This window comes from Pseudochaenichthys georgianus, chromosome 10 (assembly GCF_902827115.2).
Source record: "Pseudochaenichthys georgianus chromosome 10, fPseGeo1.2, whole genome shotgun sequence".
NCBI classification, from domain to species: domain Eukaryota; kingdom Metazoa; phylum Chordata; class Actinopteri; order Perciformes; family Channichthyidae; genus Pseudochaenichthys; species Pseudochaenichthys georgianus.
Window position 1 is genome coordinate 3,070,478 of NC_047512.1, and position 17,766 is coordinate 3,088,243.

Here is a 17,766-nt window from a genome sequence, read left to right on the forward strand (position 1 = left end):
ATAAGCCGCGACTTTTCCCCCATTTTTGTTGTACAGCTAACGGCCACTAGGGAACCTCCTAAATCTATGGACTTTACAGGTAAAATAAACCACCTTTAACGCTACGGGCTCTAGGACCGGTCCGCGCCCGCCACCTTTAAGCGGCGGGCTCCAGCAGGAAAAGCTGGAGGCCGGAAAAGAGCGAGACAGGTAGCGCGCCAAAGTAAAAGTGGAACCGAGAGACAGAACGAGAGCAAGACAGACGGACAGTTTAGCTGCAGGTGCGCTTTATAGTCCCAAAAGTACGGTAGTTGTTAATTAACATGGATATTAGCAGTATATTGGCTCTTTATAAAAAATGTATTAATGCCTTATTCTACAAGTACTAAGCCATTAGTTGAGTTCGTTTGCTCTAACATGAGTTTTGGTGAATACCTCACAAATATGGTTTATAATTATGTAACAAGACATGAAACTACGAGTGTTAAGTGTGTCGAAATAACTAAATTAGGCGTTTCCAACTCAGAATATGTTCCCTATTTTAAAGTGAAGTCTCGTTCACTGACTCTAATATGTTAATGAACAACGAGTTGACGGAGAATAAGTGGACCTTAAAATAAAGTGCTACCAAACCTTTGAATTAGCATTAGAAGTGTGAAACCGACCTCTGGTGCCAGAACGAAGGTCTGCATGAACTTCCTCATGGGCTGCATGTTGTTGGACAGCTCTCCCATCACCTGCACCACCACGCCCTCGTTCAGCGTGGCGTGAGCATCGACGTGTCGGATCTTAGTGTGACAGTCGCGGAAACTCAGAGCCATTACCCTCTTGTGGATCTCCTGAGGGAAAGAGAGAGGGAGTCAATGGAACTGGAGTCACAAGATGGAGGAACACCAGTTAGTGTAGGTAATCATACATTGTTTCATGAACAAAATACGGAAAATCCCAAAATGTGGACGTCTTCCTCAATTTAGACTTTCTGAAAATCTCAAATTTTGACTTTTTTTCAAAATCTCAAAATCCGGACATTTTCCCCAATTCTGACTTTTTTCTGAAAATCTGATATTTTTTTTCCAGAAAATTTTCTCAATTCTGACTTTTTTGTGTGAAAATTCTGACTTTTTCTCAAAAACTCGACTTTTTCTTAAAATCTCAAAAATCAGACTTTTCAAAATCTCAAACTCCGGACCTTTTCTCAATTCTGACTTTTCTGAAAAACCCAAAATTCTGTCTTTTTCTCAAAATCAAAAAAAAAATCAGAAAATTAAAGTCTTAAAATCTGAAAATGCTGACTTTTTCTTAATTCTGACTTTTTTCTGAAAATCTCAAATTCAGAGCAACAGCTAGTTCCTGAGCAGTGTCCTTCACTTGCTGATATCAAGCGAGGGACTTACACAGTCTCAAGATGGAGGAACAGAAAGCAGTATCAATGTTTACTTCAGATTAGCTCCACGTCAGAAATGAGCATGCTTGATGTCTCTCTCCATAGAGGCTGAGTCATCATGTTAACCACATAGCTATCATCTGCCTCAAACAGTCCTGATGCTCTTCTAGGTCATCTCACATCCTGTCATGTTCACAGCTGCATTTGGGAAACCTTTGTTATCATGTTACTCTGATATGGGAAGAGTACATTTCCCAACAACAATAACAACAACAACAACAACCAGGACAAAAGAGTTTCATTTTAAATGCTTTTATTGTAACCCGTGTTTTTAAAAAGTGGACATTCAACACTTTCAAAGAAATCTAATAATGCCCGTCAAGAAGATTTGCTGCTCTGGCTTTCTCCAAGTATTAGTCATTTATATACCACTTCAAAATGCAGCAGCAGTGCGGACTTCCCTTTACTCCGCACTCCTGGATATATATATATAATATTGCTTCAGTTCACTCTCTCTTTCCTCATTGTACGTCTCATTTAAGAAGAGATACAGGCAAAGGAAACCACCTACTTTAAGGACACACGATAAGTAAAAATAACCGTGTTTTCAAGTGTCTACGAAACTCACTATGAGCGTTTTTAAATGGATGCTTTTGGTAGAGGTTGGGTACGTTTTGGCATCTACTGAAAAGAGCTGGATAGTTTTATTTTGGTGGCGCTTACTCTTAAAATCCAGCATAAAAAACGATTTTATTGGATTTCCATTAAGGCGGAGCAACATGGGCAAACATCTACCAATACAGGCAACGTCAAATCTTGATATATAGCAAAAGTTAGCCTGTTTTATGGTCAGTCCAGAAAGAAATAGTCAATATAACACAACTGTATGGTTATATCTGTTGCCTTACTCCTCATTGTATATCTTATTTAAGACGAGATACAGGCAAAGGAAACTACCTACGTTAACCTGTTAAGCCCCGAGCCGGGTTTTCAGGTTCGAAAATGACGTTCACTTCTAAAAACGGGTAAATTAATAATCTTTTTTCTCAAAGCAATGATAAACCTTTGAGTTGGATGTACCAAAAACCAAACACGGACGTCCCTCGCCAAAGTCCGTGAGAACCAAAACTCGATTGTAAGACGCGTTACTTGCTAGGGCTGAACGATTAATCGATTTTAAATCGAGATTATGAAATCGCAAAGCCTGCGATATTTTTTTACAGTTTTTTTTTTTCGTGTGTCAGTCATCCACACCAATCAGAAGTGCTGTGCTCCACATGTACCAGCCATTGTTAACCAATCAGAAGCGGCCCATGATAGAAGGTGATAGACAGATTGATCCAATCACCTGCCAAGTAGGGATGCCAGCGATTATTCGTTACAGTCTCCATAATCAAATATTATTTTTAAAAATCGATTTTATTTATATATATATATTTTTTTTTGGCTTAGTTTCAACCAAAATATATATATATGCTAATAATAGTAATAGTATTAAAAATTGTAAATGGCCATTGGTCACACCACCAGTTTGTTTTACTGTAAACTTGGAGGAAGCCTGCGTGCAGAGCAGACTGCTGTTGCAGCACGCTACACACCTCTCGTTCTGTCTCTCGGTTCCACTTTTACTTTGGCGCGCTACCTGTCTCACTCTTTTCCGGCCTCCAGCTTTTCCTGCTGGAGCCCGCCGCTTAAAGGTGGCGGGCGCGGACCGGTCATAGAGCCCATAGCGTTAAAGGTGGTTAATTTGACCTGTAACATCCATAGATTTAGGAGGTTCCCTAGTGGCCGTTAGCTGTACAACAAAAATGCGGAAAAAAAGTCGCGGCTTATAGTCCGAAAAGTACGGTAGATTTTTTTCCCAAAATCGTGCAGCCCTATTACTTGCATTTAACTCTTACGTCCACATGAACAACAAACAGTCTTTACATCTAAAAAAAGTCACTTAGTTTAATCTGTTATTCTAAATGTTTGGGAGCGCCAGGGTCTGATAGGAACGGAGAATCCTTCAAACACGGGAAAGGCTTCCAGCTTCATCTTCCTGTACTATCAATGACCTGACGACGAGGACGCCATGATCACTTTCGATACAGGGTGGTCTTCGGGGTTTTCTGTCATGCCATTGTATATTCTGGTTAATTTTTTCATTGCCATTACTGTAACGGTCTTTCTATGGTATTATCATTATTGTTCGATGTCAATTAATAATCTTTTTTCTCAAAGCAATGATAAACCGATGAGTTGGATGTAGAAAAGTCAGAATCAATAGATTTTTTTTATTTTAAAGTAAATGCAGATTGAACATAGTAAAAAAAAAGTGAATTATAGCGTCCGTCCAAACATGACTTGTAGAGAAAACCACCCTTGAATGATGGGATGGTAGACTAAAGGCTTTAGGAATCCAAACTGTAACTGTAAGAAGTACCCTGTATCAAGATGGATGCAAACAAGTTAAATTTGACCTTTTTAGAGATTTAGAAAAAAAATCCACTTCTGGGGTCATTAGGGTGGATTTTCCATTTCTCTGGCCCCCTCGGTCGATTTTGATGATTGACACCTCTTCTGAACTGTTAGAGCCAATAGAATCGAGGGGAGGTTCCTAACATTACCCATTGGTGAGTGAGTGATGCGCAGCCAGAATGCCCCCGAACCGGAAGCTGCGATACACTCTGGTGGCTACCATTAGCAGCTATATATGAAAACTCCATTATTGACATAAAAATGGAATTATGGATTATCAGTAATCATTTCAAAGTGACGGACACATTGGATTAACCTTCAGCAGCGTTTTTATCGTTGTAATGCCATTGAACGCGACTTTTGATCAGAACAACGGCTAAGGTGAGACGATGTCCCGTGAAAGCTCCGTAATGCTACGTGTTGTGATCGCTCAGAGATGATACTTATATTTCTGGAATCTGTGGAAGCTTGCTAGCTGATATCTTGTATGTGCAGTTACGATAACGGCCCGTCTACACTACAGCGTCGAAAGCTCCAATCTGCTCCAATATTCCCATTCGCTTTCAATGGAGTGACGTCACGTAGCCGCGCTTTTTCGCCGAACTGAATTGTGGGTAGCAGAGCGAGGCGTCTCAGGCGACAGAAGTTGAACAATGTTCAACTTCTGTCGCCTGAGACGGCTCGCAGCCAGCGCCAGCCAATCAAATCCCGTTTCCCAAAATCTGACAGCTGAAGCCGTAGCCAATCAAACCGCGTCTAAGCTGGGAGAGATATCCCGCCGTTCATTTCTATATTTCAAAAAAAGTCGGAGGAGAAACTAACTATCGCCGTAGCAACCACCCGGTTTTGTATGACCAGACCCTCTTCACCTACCGGGATACAAACCGGAGGAACCAGCATGGAGGGAGGTGGCAGAGGCAGTGGGGGAAACTGGTAGGTTTTCGCCTGTTTGGGGAGTTTATATATATATATATATATATATATATATATATATATATTGCTCGCATAAAATCCCCGGGGGTTTTTGCTTTGTATGTCGGGGGCGGGAGATTCATGTGATTGGTTGTTGGTCGTGTTGCTTGAATAAAATCCCCAAGCTCCAGACACGCCCAGCTCCAAGCTTTTTTTGGAGCTGTAGTGTGGACGCTCCGTGATAGGTTGTTAAATGTTAAGAAGCCCTGAGACACAGTTTCGTGAAAAAACAGGTTAAGGACACATGTCAAGTCAAAATAACCGTGTTTTCAAATGTCTACGAAACTCACTGTTTTTAAATCGCTTTATAACAGAAAGAAGAGGAGACTGTCTTTTTCAGACAAAAGAAGCTCCAGGAAACCGCTCTGTGTTTTTGTGTTCCTCTCTTAGCTGGTGTGTGGGAGTGAAGTGCAGAGTATAAAAACTGTTGATAAATCCACTTACAGATTGTCCATAAACAGCCTCAGCTGGTTTGCCGTTGTTGTCCAAACCGCCGTGAACGTAGGACGAATTCTTTCCATAAAACCTGAGCAGAAACAGAAAGGGTCATTAGTTTCAGGACCATTTAAGATAAGAAGTACTGTAACGACTGGTCTTAGAAGAAGTTAGTAAAAACAGAAAACCCCTATCTGAAAGCAGGAAAGAAATCACAATCGTTCTGTCCAAAACACTTCGAACCGTCGTGTTTAGACCACGAGGAACGCCACTTAAAACAGAGTCATGTCAGATATTCCCATGTCTCCATAGTGTCAAATAACACGTACCTGAGCATTGACAACACAGCAGAATAGAAACATTACATTCAAGTTTCATTCTCACAAACGACTGACATCCATGTCCAGCCCCGAATCACCTCCATGTTTTAATCAGAATACCCGTTATGGCGCTTTTCCACCGCAGGGCCTAGCACGGTCGAAGCGTGCCGTGCCAAACCCGGCTCAGGGCTACTTTCACCTTTTTTCTGGCCCTCCAAAATCGAGGTTCTTACCGGGCTGAATATGCTAAACTAGTGACGTAAACACTCGACTGCTGATTGGTCAGAGAGAATCGCTGGCAAGGGGGCGACAACTACAACAAGATGGACATATTTGACCGTGATTTAATTGCAACTAGAGCCGGGACTTTAACGCGTTAATTAAGATTAATTAATTACACAAAGATTAACGCATTTCAATCGCACTTATTTTCGCACAGCGGAACGTTTCTCACTGGATGAGTTTCAGGCGTACCGATTATACTGGAGCACCAACTAACATTCATGACTTCAGCATGGGACTTCAAACAACAACAAACCACGGTGAACAATAGTCAAACACGAACGAACAAGCTGATGAGACGCTTTGGTCGCCCCCGTGGATGGGACATTTTGTTTTAAAAAACGGACGGGTGGAAGCGTCGATAAGAGCACGGTTGTGTGCAAATTATGCAACAAATAATTTGCATATCACCGCAGTACATCAAGCCTAAAGTATCACCTAAATGCAAAGCATGTAGCAGCTAGCATGTAGCAGCTAGCATGTAGCAGCTAGCCCGACTCCGAGTGCAAGGAACCACACCCTGACCCAACCCACACTCAACCAGACGACTGGTTTCAGGGCCAGGATAAGTCAGTCCACGTCTGAGTGAATAACCAGCTCCCTGGCTCACTGGACTGCACTCGACTGTCGACCACCTGGAGTCACATCCATGTGGAAACTGCTTCTCCCTGTTCTCAGGTCAAATATGTATATTTGATTAAAAATGCGATTAATTAATTACAAAGCCTCTAATTAATTAGATTAATTTTTTTAATCGAGTCCCGGCTCTAATTGTAACGTTTCAAAATGATGCCGAAGTAACAACATACTGATACCGGTGAACCATGAATTTATGCTTTGACGAGTCTGCAGACAGACAGCAGGCGAAAAACCCTTTAAAATGTGTGTTTTCTGAATGGAGATCGGCTAAGCTAACGCAGTATATGCTCCGACTGTCCACACTCACAGCAACGGCCTACAGACATAAATAAACCAGCGACTGTATTCTCCATGACACAGGCAGTCTGTGGTTTGGACTGGTTTCACTTGTGTCTAGTTTCTGAACAGATACGAGGAGCTGTGAGCTCTGAGGGCTAACAGCTGATGTTGGTTTTGTGGTTCGCATTGAAGATGACGTCACGGCTCCGCCTACACTGCGTTACTATAGTAACTGCTCCAGTTTCTAAACTGTAATGGAAGTGCAGCATTAAAGTGAGCTGGGCCTAATAAGGCCTAACCAAACCGAGCGAGGCCTGCAGTGGAAACGCGCCATAAGCGTGCCGTGCCAACCCGGCGCAGGGCTACCTTTTCACCTTTTTTCTGGCCCTGCAAAATCGAGGTTCTTACCGGGCTGAATATGCTAAACTAGTGACGTAAACACTCTCGACTGCTGATTGGTCCGCTCCGCCTACACTACATTACTATAGTTACTGCCCCAGCTACTAAACTGTAATGGAAACGCAGCATAAAGTGAGCCTGGCCTACCTATTCCGTACTAAGCCGCGTGAGGCCCTGCAGTGGAAAAGCGCCATTAGTCCCACAGAGTGAACATTTACATGAAAGGCATTCTGATTAAATACACAGAAGCGACCAAAAACCAAACACGCCAAAGTCCATGAGAACCAAAACTCGAATGTAAGACGCGTTACTTGCATTTAACTCTTACGTCCACATGAACAAACAGTCTTGACATCTAAAAAAAGTCACTTTGTTTAATCTGTTATTCTAAATGTTTGGGAGCGCCAGGGTCTGATAGGAACGGAGAATCCTTCAAACACGGGAAAGGCTTCCAGCTTCATCTTCCTGTACTATCAATGACCTGGCGACGAGGACGCCATGATCACTTTCGATACAGGATGTTCTTCGGGGTTTTCTGTAATGTCATTATATATTTTTTTCCATCGCTATTACTGCAACGGTCTTTTTATGGTATTATCATTATTGTTTTGTCATCTTTTTATTTAATTGTTGTATATAGCACCTGTATTTGTACTCTGTATAGCTCATATGTGTATTAGTATAACGTAAAATGGATGCTGCAACTAAAGATGTGTGTTCTCACCTGTGCAGGTAGTCGGGCGCCTGGTTCAGGAGTGTGTAATACTGTCGGACAAACTCTCGCCCGACCAGCTGGGCACTTGGCTTCTCCATCACCATTTCTTTGGTCAACTGGAAATCTCTGCAAGGAGGAAGAGGAGGGTTAGAGGAAGATAATGAGCCCAAGAGAGAATCAGATAACTGCCTTTTGTGTTTCAGCTACATCTAGTGCTGAAACAGTTAATGATTTTTGAAGAAAATAGCTATAAAGGAACTACAGCACGGTCACATGACTTCACGTCACCACCGCTAAGCTAAAGGTGGCTAATGTTGGGCTACAAAGGAACTACAGCACGGTCACATGACTTTACCACCGCTAAGCTAAAGGTGGCTAATGTTGGGCTACAAAGGAACTACAGCACGGTCACATGACTTCACCACCGCTAAGCTAAAGGCGGCTAATGTTGGGCTACAAAGGAACTACAGCACGGTCACATGACTTCACGTCACCACCGCTAAGCTAAAGGTGGCTAATGTTGGGCTATAAAGTTACTACAGCACGGTCACATGACTTCACGTCACCACCGCTAAGCTAAAGGCGGCTAATGTTGGGCTACAAAGGAACTACATTACGGTCACATGACTTCACCACCGCTAAGCTAAAGGTGGCTAATGTTGGGCTACAAAGGAACTACAGCACGGTCACATGACTTCACGTCACCACCGCTAAGCTAAAGGCGGCTAATGTTGGGCTACAAAGGAACTACAGCACGGTCACATGACTTCACGTCACCACCGCTAAGCTAAAGGTGGCTAATGTTGGGCTATAAAGTTACTACAGCACGGTCACATGACTTCACGTCACCACCGCTAAGCTAAAGGCGGCTAATGTTGGGCTACAAAGGAACTACAGCACGGTCACATGACTTCACGTCACCACCGCTAAGCTAAAGGTGGCTAATGTTGGGCTATAAAGGAACTACAGCACGGTCACATGACTTCACGTCACCACCGCTAAGCTAAAGGCGGCTAATGTTGGGCTACAAAGGAACTACAGCACGGTCACATGACTTCACGTCACCACCGCTAAGCTAAAGGCGGCTAATGTTGGGCTATAAAGGAACTACAGCACGGTCACATGACTTCACCACCGCTAAGCTAAAGGCGGCTAATGTTGGGCTACAAAGGAACTACATTACGGTCACATGACTTCACCACCGCTAAGCTAAAGGTGGCTAATGTTGGGCTACAAAGGAACTACAGCACGGTCACATGACTTCACGTCACCACCGCTAAGCTAAAGGCGGCTAATGTTGGGCTACAAAGGAACTACAGCACGGTCACATGACTTCACGTCACCACCGCTAAGCTAAAGGCGGCTAATGTTGGGCTACAAAGGAACTACAGCACGGTCACATGACTTCACGTCACCACCACTAAGCTAAAGGTGGCTAATGTTGGGCTACAAAGGAACTACAGCACAGTCACATGACTTCACCACCGCTAAGCTAAAGGTGGCAAATGTTGGGCTACAAAGGAACCACAGCACGGTCACATGACTTCACGTCACCACCGCTAAGCTAAAGGTGGCTAATGTTGGGCTACAAAGGAACCACAGCACGGTCACATGACTTCACGTCACCACCGCTAAGCTAAAGGAGGCTAATGTTGGGTGTGATGACGTTTAGTCGTCTCATTTAGACACTTGTTGGCAACCAAACATTAAAATATATTCAGCTTGTGTTAACCACAGAGCTTATTTCATGCCAAAAACACTCAGAAAACAATTGACTTCCAGACTAGGGGTCAGGAAGTGTTAAAAAGCATCCAATTTCCCAGTTTTAGGACTCATTGCCTCACCACACCACATATGCACCAGTCTGCAGTTTCCAGTAGCCATTAAGACTTCTGAAAATGTAAAATCATCCGATTGTGAATCATCCGTCTGATTGGACAGAAGTCACAGCCAATCACACGCACGGTTAGAAGTGTGAAGCGGGGTTAAGACCTCTGATTCAAAGCCTACAATACACAACTCTCATTTTGAATTCATATTTTTTGGACCGCGTTGAAAAGCCCGAGGCATGAGGAGTGTACGATCTGTAGAAAATAAATCTGGATTCACCCACATGAACACAGAGCGCCCTCGGCCTGGAAAACAAACCCAGATCTTATCCGTTTGTTTTCATACGGAGCGGATAGAAATCTGGAATTGCAGTCATTGCACTTCAACAGAAAGCATTCCTACACCGTCTTTTACTTTACAATTAACCTAATGCTCTTTTTGAAAGCATATAACATCATAAATGTATGCTTTTTGAAGAGGTTAGACTTTTAGGCCTATAATATCTACCGAAATAAGCTGGATATCATTTTATTTTGGTGTCTTTACCCTCAAAATACCAAATTAAAACCCATGTTATTGGATTTCCATTTTTAAGGCGGAGCAATATGGCCAAAATCTACCAATACAGGTAATTTAAAATCTTAATATATAGCCAGATTAAGCAGGTTTTATGGTAATTCAAGAAATAAATAGTCAATATAACACTACTATTACGCCTATATTTGTATACTACTTTGTGAATGAAATACTTTGAGTACTTTCTTGTTTAATTAGTGTAAAATGAACATGCCAGTGGATTTATAGAACACGAGTTTGCAGACTGACAAAGTCTTTTAGGATCCAATTGAACTTTTAATTGGATTTAGTTGAGAAACGTGAGCTTATTATGAACATAGGCGATGTTAATGTGCAACACGATACATGGCATGATTCCACTGAAAGTCTACATCAGATTTAAATCATCGCCCAGAACTAAATTGCAATATGAGGGTGGTTTAATTGATGATACTGAATGGTGGAAAGGCAGATAAACGATGAGGAGAAACCAGACTCAGTTTCCCGGCCTGAACTCGACACACAGGACATTTTGTTCCCTTCTCTGATTTCTCTATGTTTACACTGCGCAGATTAATCAGTGATGACAGATCGGAGTCGTTTACACTGATGTCACACATTTGTTCTACATGTTGAGAATGTTTGAATATTGAGACGTGCTTTTAAGAATTTTTTTTTTGTCTTAAATGCGGGTAATATTCTATGTTTTGGTTACTGACTCACTTACTGGATGCATTGTAACTGTTGAGCAACATGGATCCTATGGGGTTGGGTCACACGTTTCTACCGTGAAATATACTACATGACAGATTATTGGCAGATATCACAAACACTACGACTCATTGCAGGAGCCTCTGATCCATTTAAGACGCTTTCGTATACAATCAGCTACGTTCACACGAAGGCAATTAAATTATGACTTGAATAATGTATGGACGGAGATACTATTGAACTCAAGGTGCCAATTTCTAAATTAAAGTATCTATTTTGATCAAGTGCCCATCATTACACCGCTATAATTTATGCTATAACGTTACTCAACTTTAGTGAGAATAATTTAGAGCGAGATCTCGTGAGCATTTCCAACAATAAGACAGATCATATAGGAATGAAACAAAATGTCCTATAATGGCTTTGTTCAGGGCAGACCCAACGATACCATTATCATCAGGGTGTTGCATCTGCATTCTGTCTAAACTGTGAAGCCCCCTGTGACATGTGTACAATTTGAGCTGCATAAATAACCTTTGATTATAGGACACTAATAGATATCTAATAGCATCAAATGTTAAACTCTGTACCGTTTCCATTATCAGCTGTAGAGAAGCTTAAACATGCTAACACACTAGCATGATCTTCATTAATGGCCTATGTGCCACACCTGTCCACACACACAGGACCATCTGTTGTGCTGGCACACACACACAGCAGCATACATCAAGCGATCCATCAGGATAAGCCAATCACTGTTTAGAGAGGCGACCTGAAGGAGCCTCATGTCTAATGTTAGCTGCTAACATCAGGGAGGGGGGTTTAGATAGAGGTAGTACTCTTGATTAAAAGTACAAGTACTCCGATCTTGTAGTCGAGAAAAATAACTCAGATCTTGTACTTGAGTAAAAGTAGAAGTACTCAGACCTTGTACTTGAGTGAAAGTAGAAGTACTCAGACCTTGTACTTGAGTAACAGTAGAAGTACCAGAGTGTAGGAATACTCTGTTACGGTAAAAGTCCTGCATTCAAAATGTTCCTCAAGTGAAAGTAGAAAAGTATTCTCATCTAAATATAGTGAAAGACAGTGAAAGTAGTCGTTGCGCAGATTGGTCCATTTCAGAATAATATATATGATGTGTTTTATAATGATTGATCATGAAAGTGTTCTCAAAGCTGGTGAAGGTGCAGCTAGTCTGAATGGCTTTGTAGACTGCAGGGTAGCTGGTGGAGGTGCAGCTAGTTTGATTGACTTTGTAGACTGCAGGGTAGCTTGTGGATTTACTCCAGGTGTACAATGTGTGTACTTTATTCTATCTTTTAAATATGTGTAATGTAAATGCTTGATAACCCTACTGCTGTGACAAAATAAGTTCCTAATTGTAGTAAAGTATTTAGCTATATATGCACCTTTACTGGAGTAAAAGTTGCATTTTTACCACTGAATTGCAGTAGAGTAGTAGTACAAAGTACCATAAAATGTTACTTAAGTATAGTACTTGAGTAAATGTACTTAGTTACTCAACACCACCTGCTTTAGCTAGAATGGATCCAAGTGAATTTGGAGATATTAAGTGCTTATAAGGGCATAAAGCAGCAGTCATTTCAGAAAGCAGCTTGTGTTTAAAAAAAAAAAAAAAAGTGTAAAGCATGGCATGCAGACAAAGGCCACGCCGTGCCCGCAGAAACGGTGCTTTTCACCGGCCTGAAAGCACCCTCAGCACCGGGCATGTGGTCCTTCTTTTAGTGGAACATGTCCAGATATAAACTTGGGCTAAAATTGCACCATGGCTGGCTCACAACCGAGCTAAAACCGGGACAGCTAGGTGAGAATAGACCCGAAAAGTAGAGCAGAAACCGGCTACGATCTGGAGCCCCAACACGTGTCCTGGCCGGGAATCTGCCCCACTTTCCATTCCTGCAAAGCTAGATTAACCAGGTAGAAGGGGACACATTTAACAGACACGGGGGGAATTGTGCAGGGAAGTATAATCGTATCTTATCTATCATGGAAGGAAAAGTCGAAGGGCAAGAAGGTTAAACAAAAAAAGGCATGAAAGGAGGGAGGGGAGTCACGACTGAATGGGAGCTAGAATTAAGCTAATGTAGTAAAAGGGCGGTGGGTATTTCCTGGCCCACCAAAGTGAAACGTTGCAATAATGGCGATGGCTATAACCTGATAGTGCAACATATTCACGACTACTGCATCACCAGTTGGTTATTTTAAAGAAATTAACACCATAGGAGGGTTTAATTAATCAACCATAGCCCTGCTAATCATGTCCTCCCCAGGATGTAGACGGAGCCACGAACCCGGCTAATCCACCGAATACAAGGAAAACCACACGCTACTTTTAAACAAAAATGAATGACAGTTTAGCCAAAAGCAAGACTTACCAGTGGGTTAATTTTCAAAAACGTGGAGGATTTAGAAACAAGTGATTTCTTTGAATCACCAGTAGCGGCTTCACAACGTGCTGTGGAGTGCTCGGTTACCGGTTTCAGCTCCGCAACCAAACCTGACAACCCGCCCCTTCTGCGATACAGCCAACCAATCAAATCATAGTCCAGTGAGTCATGGACCAATCAGACACGACATAGGGAAGGGATTCTGAATTCTAGCCAATATGAGGCGTTTTGTCTCTACCTGGTTTTCTCAATAAGGCCAATCACGTTACGCTAATGGCTGAAGGTGCGATTGTTTCACAGGCTGGCGTACACCGGTTATCCTTACGGTTTTTTTTAAATATACTTTATTAACCAAGAGTCATTTACAAACGTTTGAGGCACTCATTTCCAGCCGATATGGTGCAAATACAGTTTAGATAAAATAAAATAAACTGTTTACAAACACAAAGACAACAATCATTAACAACAAAGTAAGGCTCTATACAAGTAACATAAATAAGTCAAATAATGAGAAAATAGTTTAGTTCGTTCTTCCATGATAGATAGATAGATAGATAGATAGAGAGAGAGATAGATAGATAGATAGATAGATAGATAGATAGATAGATAGATAGATAGATAGATAGATAGATATATTTGTATTGATCCCAAAATGGGAAATTATGTTGTTACAGCACCGGAAATATAGATTTATACTAAAGGCACAGAGACATATAATATATAAATTATACAAGTTGGTGTTTATTCTCAGTGAATTGGTGCACCGGAGCCTTTTCGCCACTAGGGGGCGACACAACTCAACTTGCAGTTTGAACTGATTTAATCATAATTCTCATCAAAGTATGCCGGCTTGTTTTTCTTTCATTTTATCTAATTTAAGCTCCTATTTGGTCACGACTTCAGCCGAATCCCAACCATTAACACTCCTTCTTCTTTGCTTTTTTAATCATTGTTCTCTCTCTGTTTTCTATGACACATACAGTAGGCTATGTACAAATCCAGCCACTCCTTCCTGTTCTGCAGGAATCACTTTCCCGCCATTCCCATCACCTGATCACGTGATCACCTGTTCCCCATTTCCAATATATTGTTCATATACCATTTGCAAAGCGGTCTAGTTTTCAGGTGCCATAGCTTTGCAGTCTTATATTGTTCCAGTTGTCTATGGTTGATAGTCTCTTTTCACACATATTTGAAATGAATTACCTTAAACCTTTGGATACACACTGCCTGCTACTATTGCCTGGTAATCCATCTTTGACATGGTAAAAATAGATGCCCAGATTGATTGGGTTCTCATTACAAGATATAATACTTAAATCAAATCAAATAAGACATTTGTATTTTGTATTTATATATATTTTTACTTTTTAATGCTATTTTATTTCTATTTCCGAAATATTTTTGTCACGATCTGTCCGTGTTGTGTTTTGTCTTTTTCTGTCTTTGGTTTCCTGTTTTATTTTGTAAAGTGTTCACCCCCCGTTCCTGCCTGTTGCTTTCTGTCTGTTTTCCCCCCCTGATTATCCGATTGTGTTCACCTGGTGCCCCTGTGTTTTCTCCTCCCATAAACCTGTCTCTTGTTTGTTTGATTAGTCTTGTGTGTATTTAAGTTCTGGTTTATCTGTCTTTGTCGGTCCGTCTTGTTTAGTGAGTAAGTCTCCGGTGAGTGTTCTGTTTTTGTTATAGCCTTGAAATAAAGGAATTTTCACTTTAATCTGCATTTGGGTCCTGCCTGCTTCACACATCGTAACATTACGAACCGACCAACAAATGGACCCAGCAGATGATCCATGGGAGGTAGAATTACAGCATTTAACCTTCTATCTGGCTTGCTGCTTCGATTGGTGGAAGGGAGCGTCCAGTGTTCGGTAGAAGAGGGCCGAAGAGGGCAGAAGAGGTAGAGGCAGAGAAACTATGTTTTGTTGAATTCTTACCTGACTGGATTTTGGACTTCCTTGAAACATGTGATTCCCGGCCCAGGCATGCTAGCTCCATGTCTCCCAATTCCCAACCTGGCACCATACGCCTTGGTGGGTTCCGCCTGAAGTCAACCCGCGCTTCTGCCCCAGTTCCTGCTCCTGTCCAGGAGTCTTATTCCGGAACTCGTCCACGGAAGAATTCAGGCGGCTGCTAAGAAGAGTCGTCGCAAGGCCAGGCTAGCAGCCTAAGCCCCAGCAGCCATGGTTCCGGCTACAGAATCGGCCCACACAGCCATGGTTCCAGCCCCAGTTCAGGCCCCAGCAGCCATGGTTCCAGCCCCAGTTCTGGCCCCAGCAGCCATGGTTCCAGCCTCAGTCCTGGCCCCAGCAGCCATGGTTTCGACTCCAGCCCCTCGTCTCCGGCCGACGCCAGCTGCCCGTGTCCTGTCGGCGTACCGGCCGACTCCAGCACCTCGTCTCCTGCTGGCTCTCCAACCGACGCCAGCTCCCAGAGTCCTGTCAGCATACCGGCCGACTCCAGCCCCCCGTGTTCGGTTGGCAAACCAACTCTCTCAAGTCTCCTCTCCAGTTCCCTCGCAAGTCTCCTCTCGAGCTACCTCTCGAGTCCCCTCTCAAGCCTCCTCTCTAGTCATCTCTCTAGTCTCCTCTCCAGTCTCCTCTCGAGTTACCTCTCGAGTCACCTCTCAAGGCTCCTCTCCAGTTCCCTCAAGTCTCCTCTCGAGCTACCTCTCGAGTCCCCTTTCAAGACACTTCTCAAGTAACCTCTCTAGTCCCTCCTCTGGTCCCTTCCCGAGTCCCTTCCCGAGTCCCTTCCCGAGTCCCTCCTCTAGTCCCTTCTCTAGTCACCTCTCGAGTTCCCTCTCCAGTCACCTCTCCAGTTCCCTCTCTAGTCCCCTCTCGAGTTCCCTATCGGGTCCCCTCTCAAGGCACCTCTCGAGTCTCCGTTCAAGTTCCCTCTCAAGATTCCTTTCAAGTCACCTCTCAAGTTTCCTCTCGAGTTCCCTCTCAAGCCCTGTCTCTCGAGTTCCCATTCAAGTCCCTACTCATGTGCCGTTGGAGGTCCCGCAGACTACTCTTCTGCTGGGGGTCCTGCCAACCCCATGTCCTGTACCGTTGGAGGTTCCGCTGGGGGTCCTGCCAACCCCATTTGCTGTCTCGTTGGAGGTCCCGCCGTCTACTCTCCTGCCGGGGGTCCTGCCAACCCTGGGTCCTGTGCCGTTGGAGGCCCCGCCGACTACTCTCCTACCGGGGGTCCTGCCAACCCTGGGTACTGTGCCGTTGGAGGCCCGCCGACTACTCTTCTACCGGGGGTCCTGCCAACCCCATGTCCTGTTTCGTTGGAGGCCTCGACATCACATGTCTCGCCGGGGGTCCTGCCAACTCCTTGTCCTCTTCCGTAGGGAATCTTGCCGACATCTGTTCCACCGGCTCTGGTTACTGTCCGGTCAACACCGGCTCCTGCCCGGTCCCCTGAGAGCTGTGGTCTTCGCCCCTCCTCGAACTCTTGCTCCCGGGCCGTCCGCCCGAGTCCCCCTTTTCAAACTCTGCCTTGCCCCCGGGCCGTCCGCTTGAGACCCCATCCTTGATCTCTGCCTTGCCCCCGGGCCGTCCGCCCGAGACCCCTTCCGGGTCCTCCGCTGTGCCCCTGGGCTGTCAGCCCAAGCCCGTCTTCCAGACCCCCTCCACCCACCCTGTTGGCCCTAGTTTTGTGTCCCTCCTCCAGTCCCCCTCCACCCACCCTGCTGGACTTTTTTTGGGACGTCTGGGATCCGTCCCTTGAGGGGTGGGTACTGTCACGATCTGTCCGTGTTGTGTTTTGTCTTTGGTTTCCTTTTTTATTTTGTGTTCACCCCCCCTTCCTGCCTGTTGCTTTCTGTCTGTTTTCCCTCCCTGATTATCCGATTGTGTTCACCTGGTGCCCCTGTGTTTTCTCCTCCCTCCTCACCTGTCTCTTGTTTGTTTGATTAGTCTTGTGTGTATTTAAGTTCTGGTTTATCTGTCTTTGTCGGTTCGTCTTGTTTAGTGAGTAAGTCTCCGGTGAGTGTTCTGTTTTTGTTATAGCCTTGAAATAAAGGAATTTTCACTTTAATCTGCATTTGGGTCTTGCCTGCTTCACACATCGTAACATTTTTGTTCGGTTTAATTCTCTCTCTCATCAGCAGGAGAGGACTCTTTAAAGTAGAGACACTACATACTGATAAACACCTGAACATCAGCAGGAGAGGACTCTTTAAAGTAGAGACACTACATACTGATATACACCTGAACATCAGCAGGAGAGGACTCTTTAAAGTAGAGACACTACATACTGATATACACCTGAACATCAGCAGGAGAGGACTCTTTAAAGTAGAGACACTACATACTGATAAACACCTGAACATCAGCAGGAGAGAACTCTTTAAAGTTTTTAAAATGTATTCTGTAACAATTACTAGTTGCCTGTTAAACAAAT

General features: G+C 43.6%; 1 protein-coding gene and 2 non-coding genes across 3 annotated transcripts; all 3 read right to left on the reverse strand.

Moving 5' to 3' along the window:
• Positions 1-537: 537 nt before the first annotated feature.
• On the reverse strand, positions 538-13,525 carry g3bp1 (GTPase activating protein (SH3 domain) binding protein 1). Its single transcript, XM_071204712.1, has 5 exons — positions 13,357-13,525; positions 7,874-7,990; positions 5,240-5,321; positions 645-818; positions 538-546 (listed from the first exon to the last, which is right to left on the reverse strand). The coding sequence occupies exons 2-5, from the start codon at positions 7,966-7,968 to the stop codon at positions 538-540; spliced, it is 360 nt and encodes a 119-aa protein (XP_071060813.1). The 5' UTR covers positions 7,969-7,990; positions 13,357-13,525.
• On the reverse strand, positions 3,332-3,458 carry LOC117454490 (small nucleolar RNA SNORA71). Its single transcript, XR_004552996.1, has one exon. It is a non-coding gene; the product is annotated as a small nucleolar RNA SNORA71 (small nucleolar RNA).
• Positions 7,542-7,668, reverse strand: LOC117454505 (small nucleolar RNA SNORA71). Its single transcript, XR_004553010.1, has one exon. It is a non-coding gene; the product is annotated as a small nucleolar RNA SNORA71 (small nucleolar RNA).
• Positions 13,526-17,766: the final 4,241 nt, after the last annotated feature.

Bases quoted from the DNA above. Each gene is read 5' to 3' on its own strand.
- g3bp1 (XM_071204712.1), bottom strand. From the start codon at position 7,968: ATGGTGATGGAGAAGCCAAGTGCCCAGCTGGTCGGGCGAGAGTTTGTC. The intron at 5,322-7,873 runs GTGAGAACACAC...GTTTCTGCTCAG, and splicing joins GCGCCCGACTACCTGCACAG to GTTTTATGGAAAGAATTCGT. The intron at 819-5,239 runs GTAAGTGGATTT...TCTTTCCCTCAG, and splicing joins AGGCTGTTTATGGACAATCT to GAGATCCACAAGAGGGTAAT.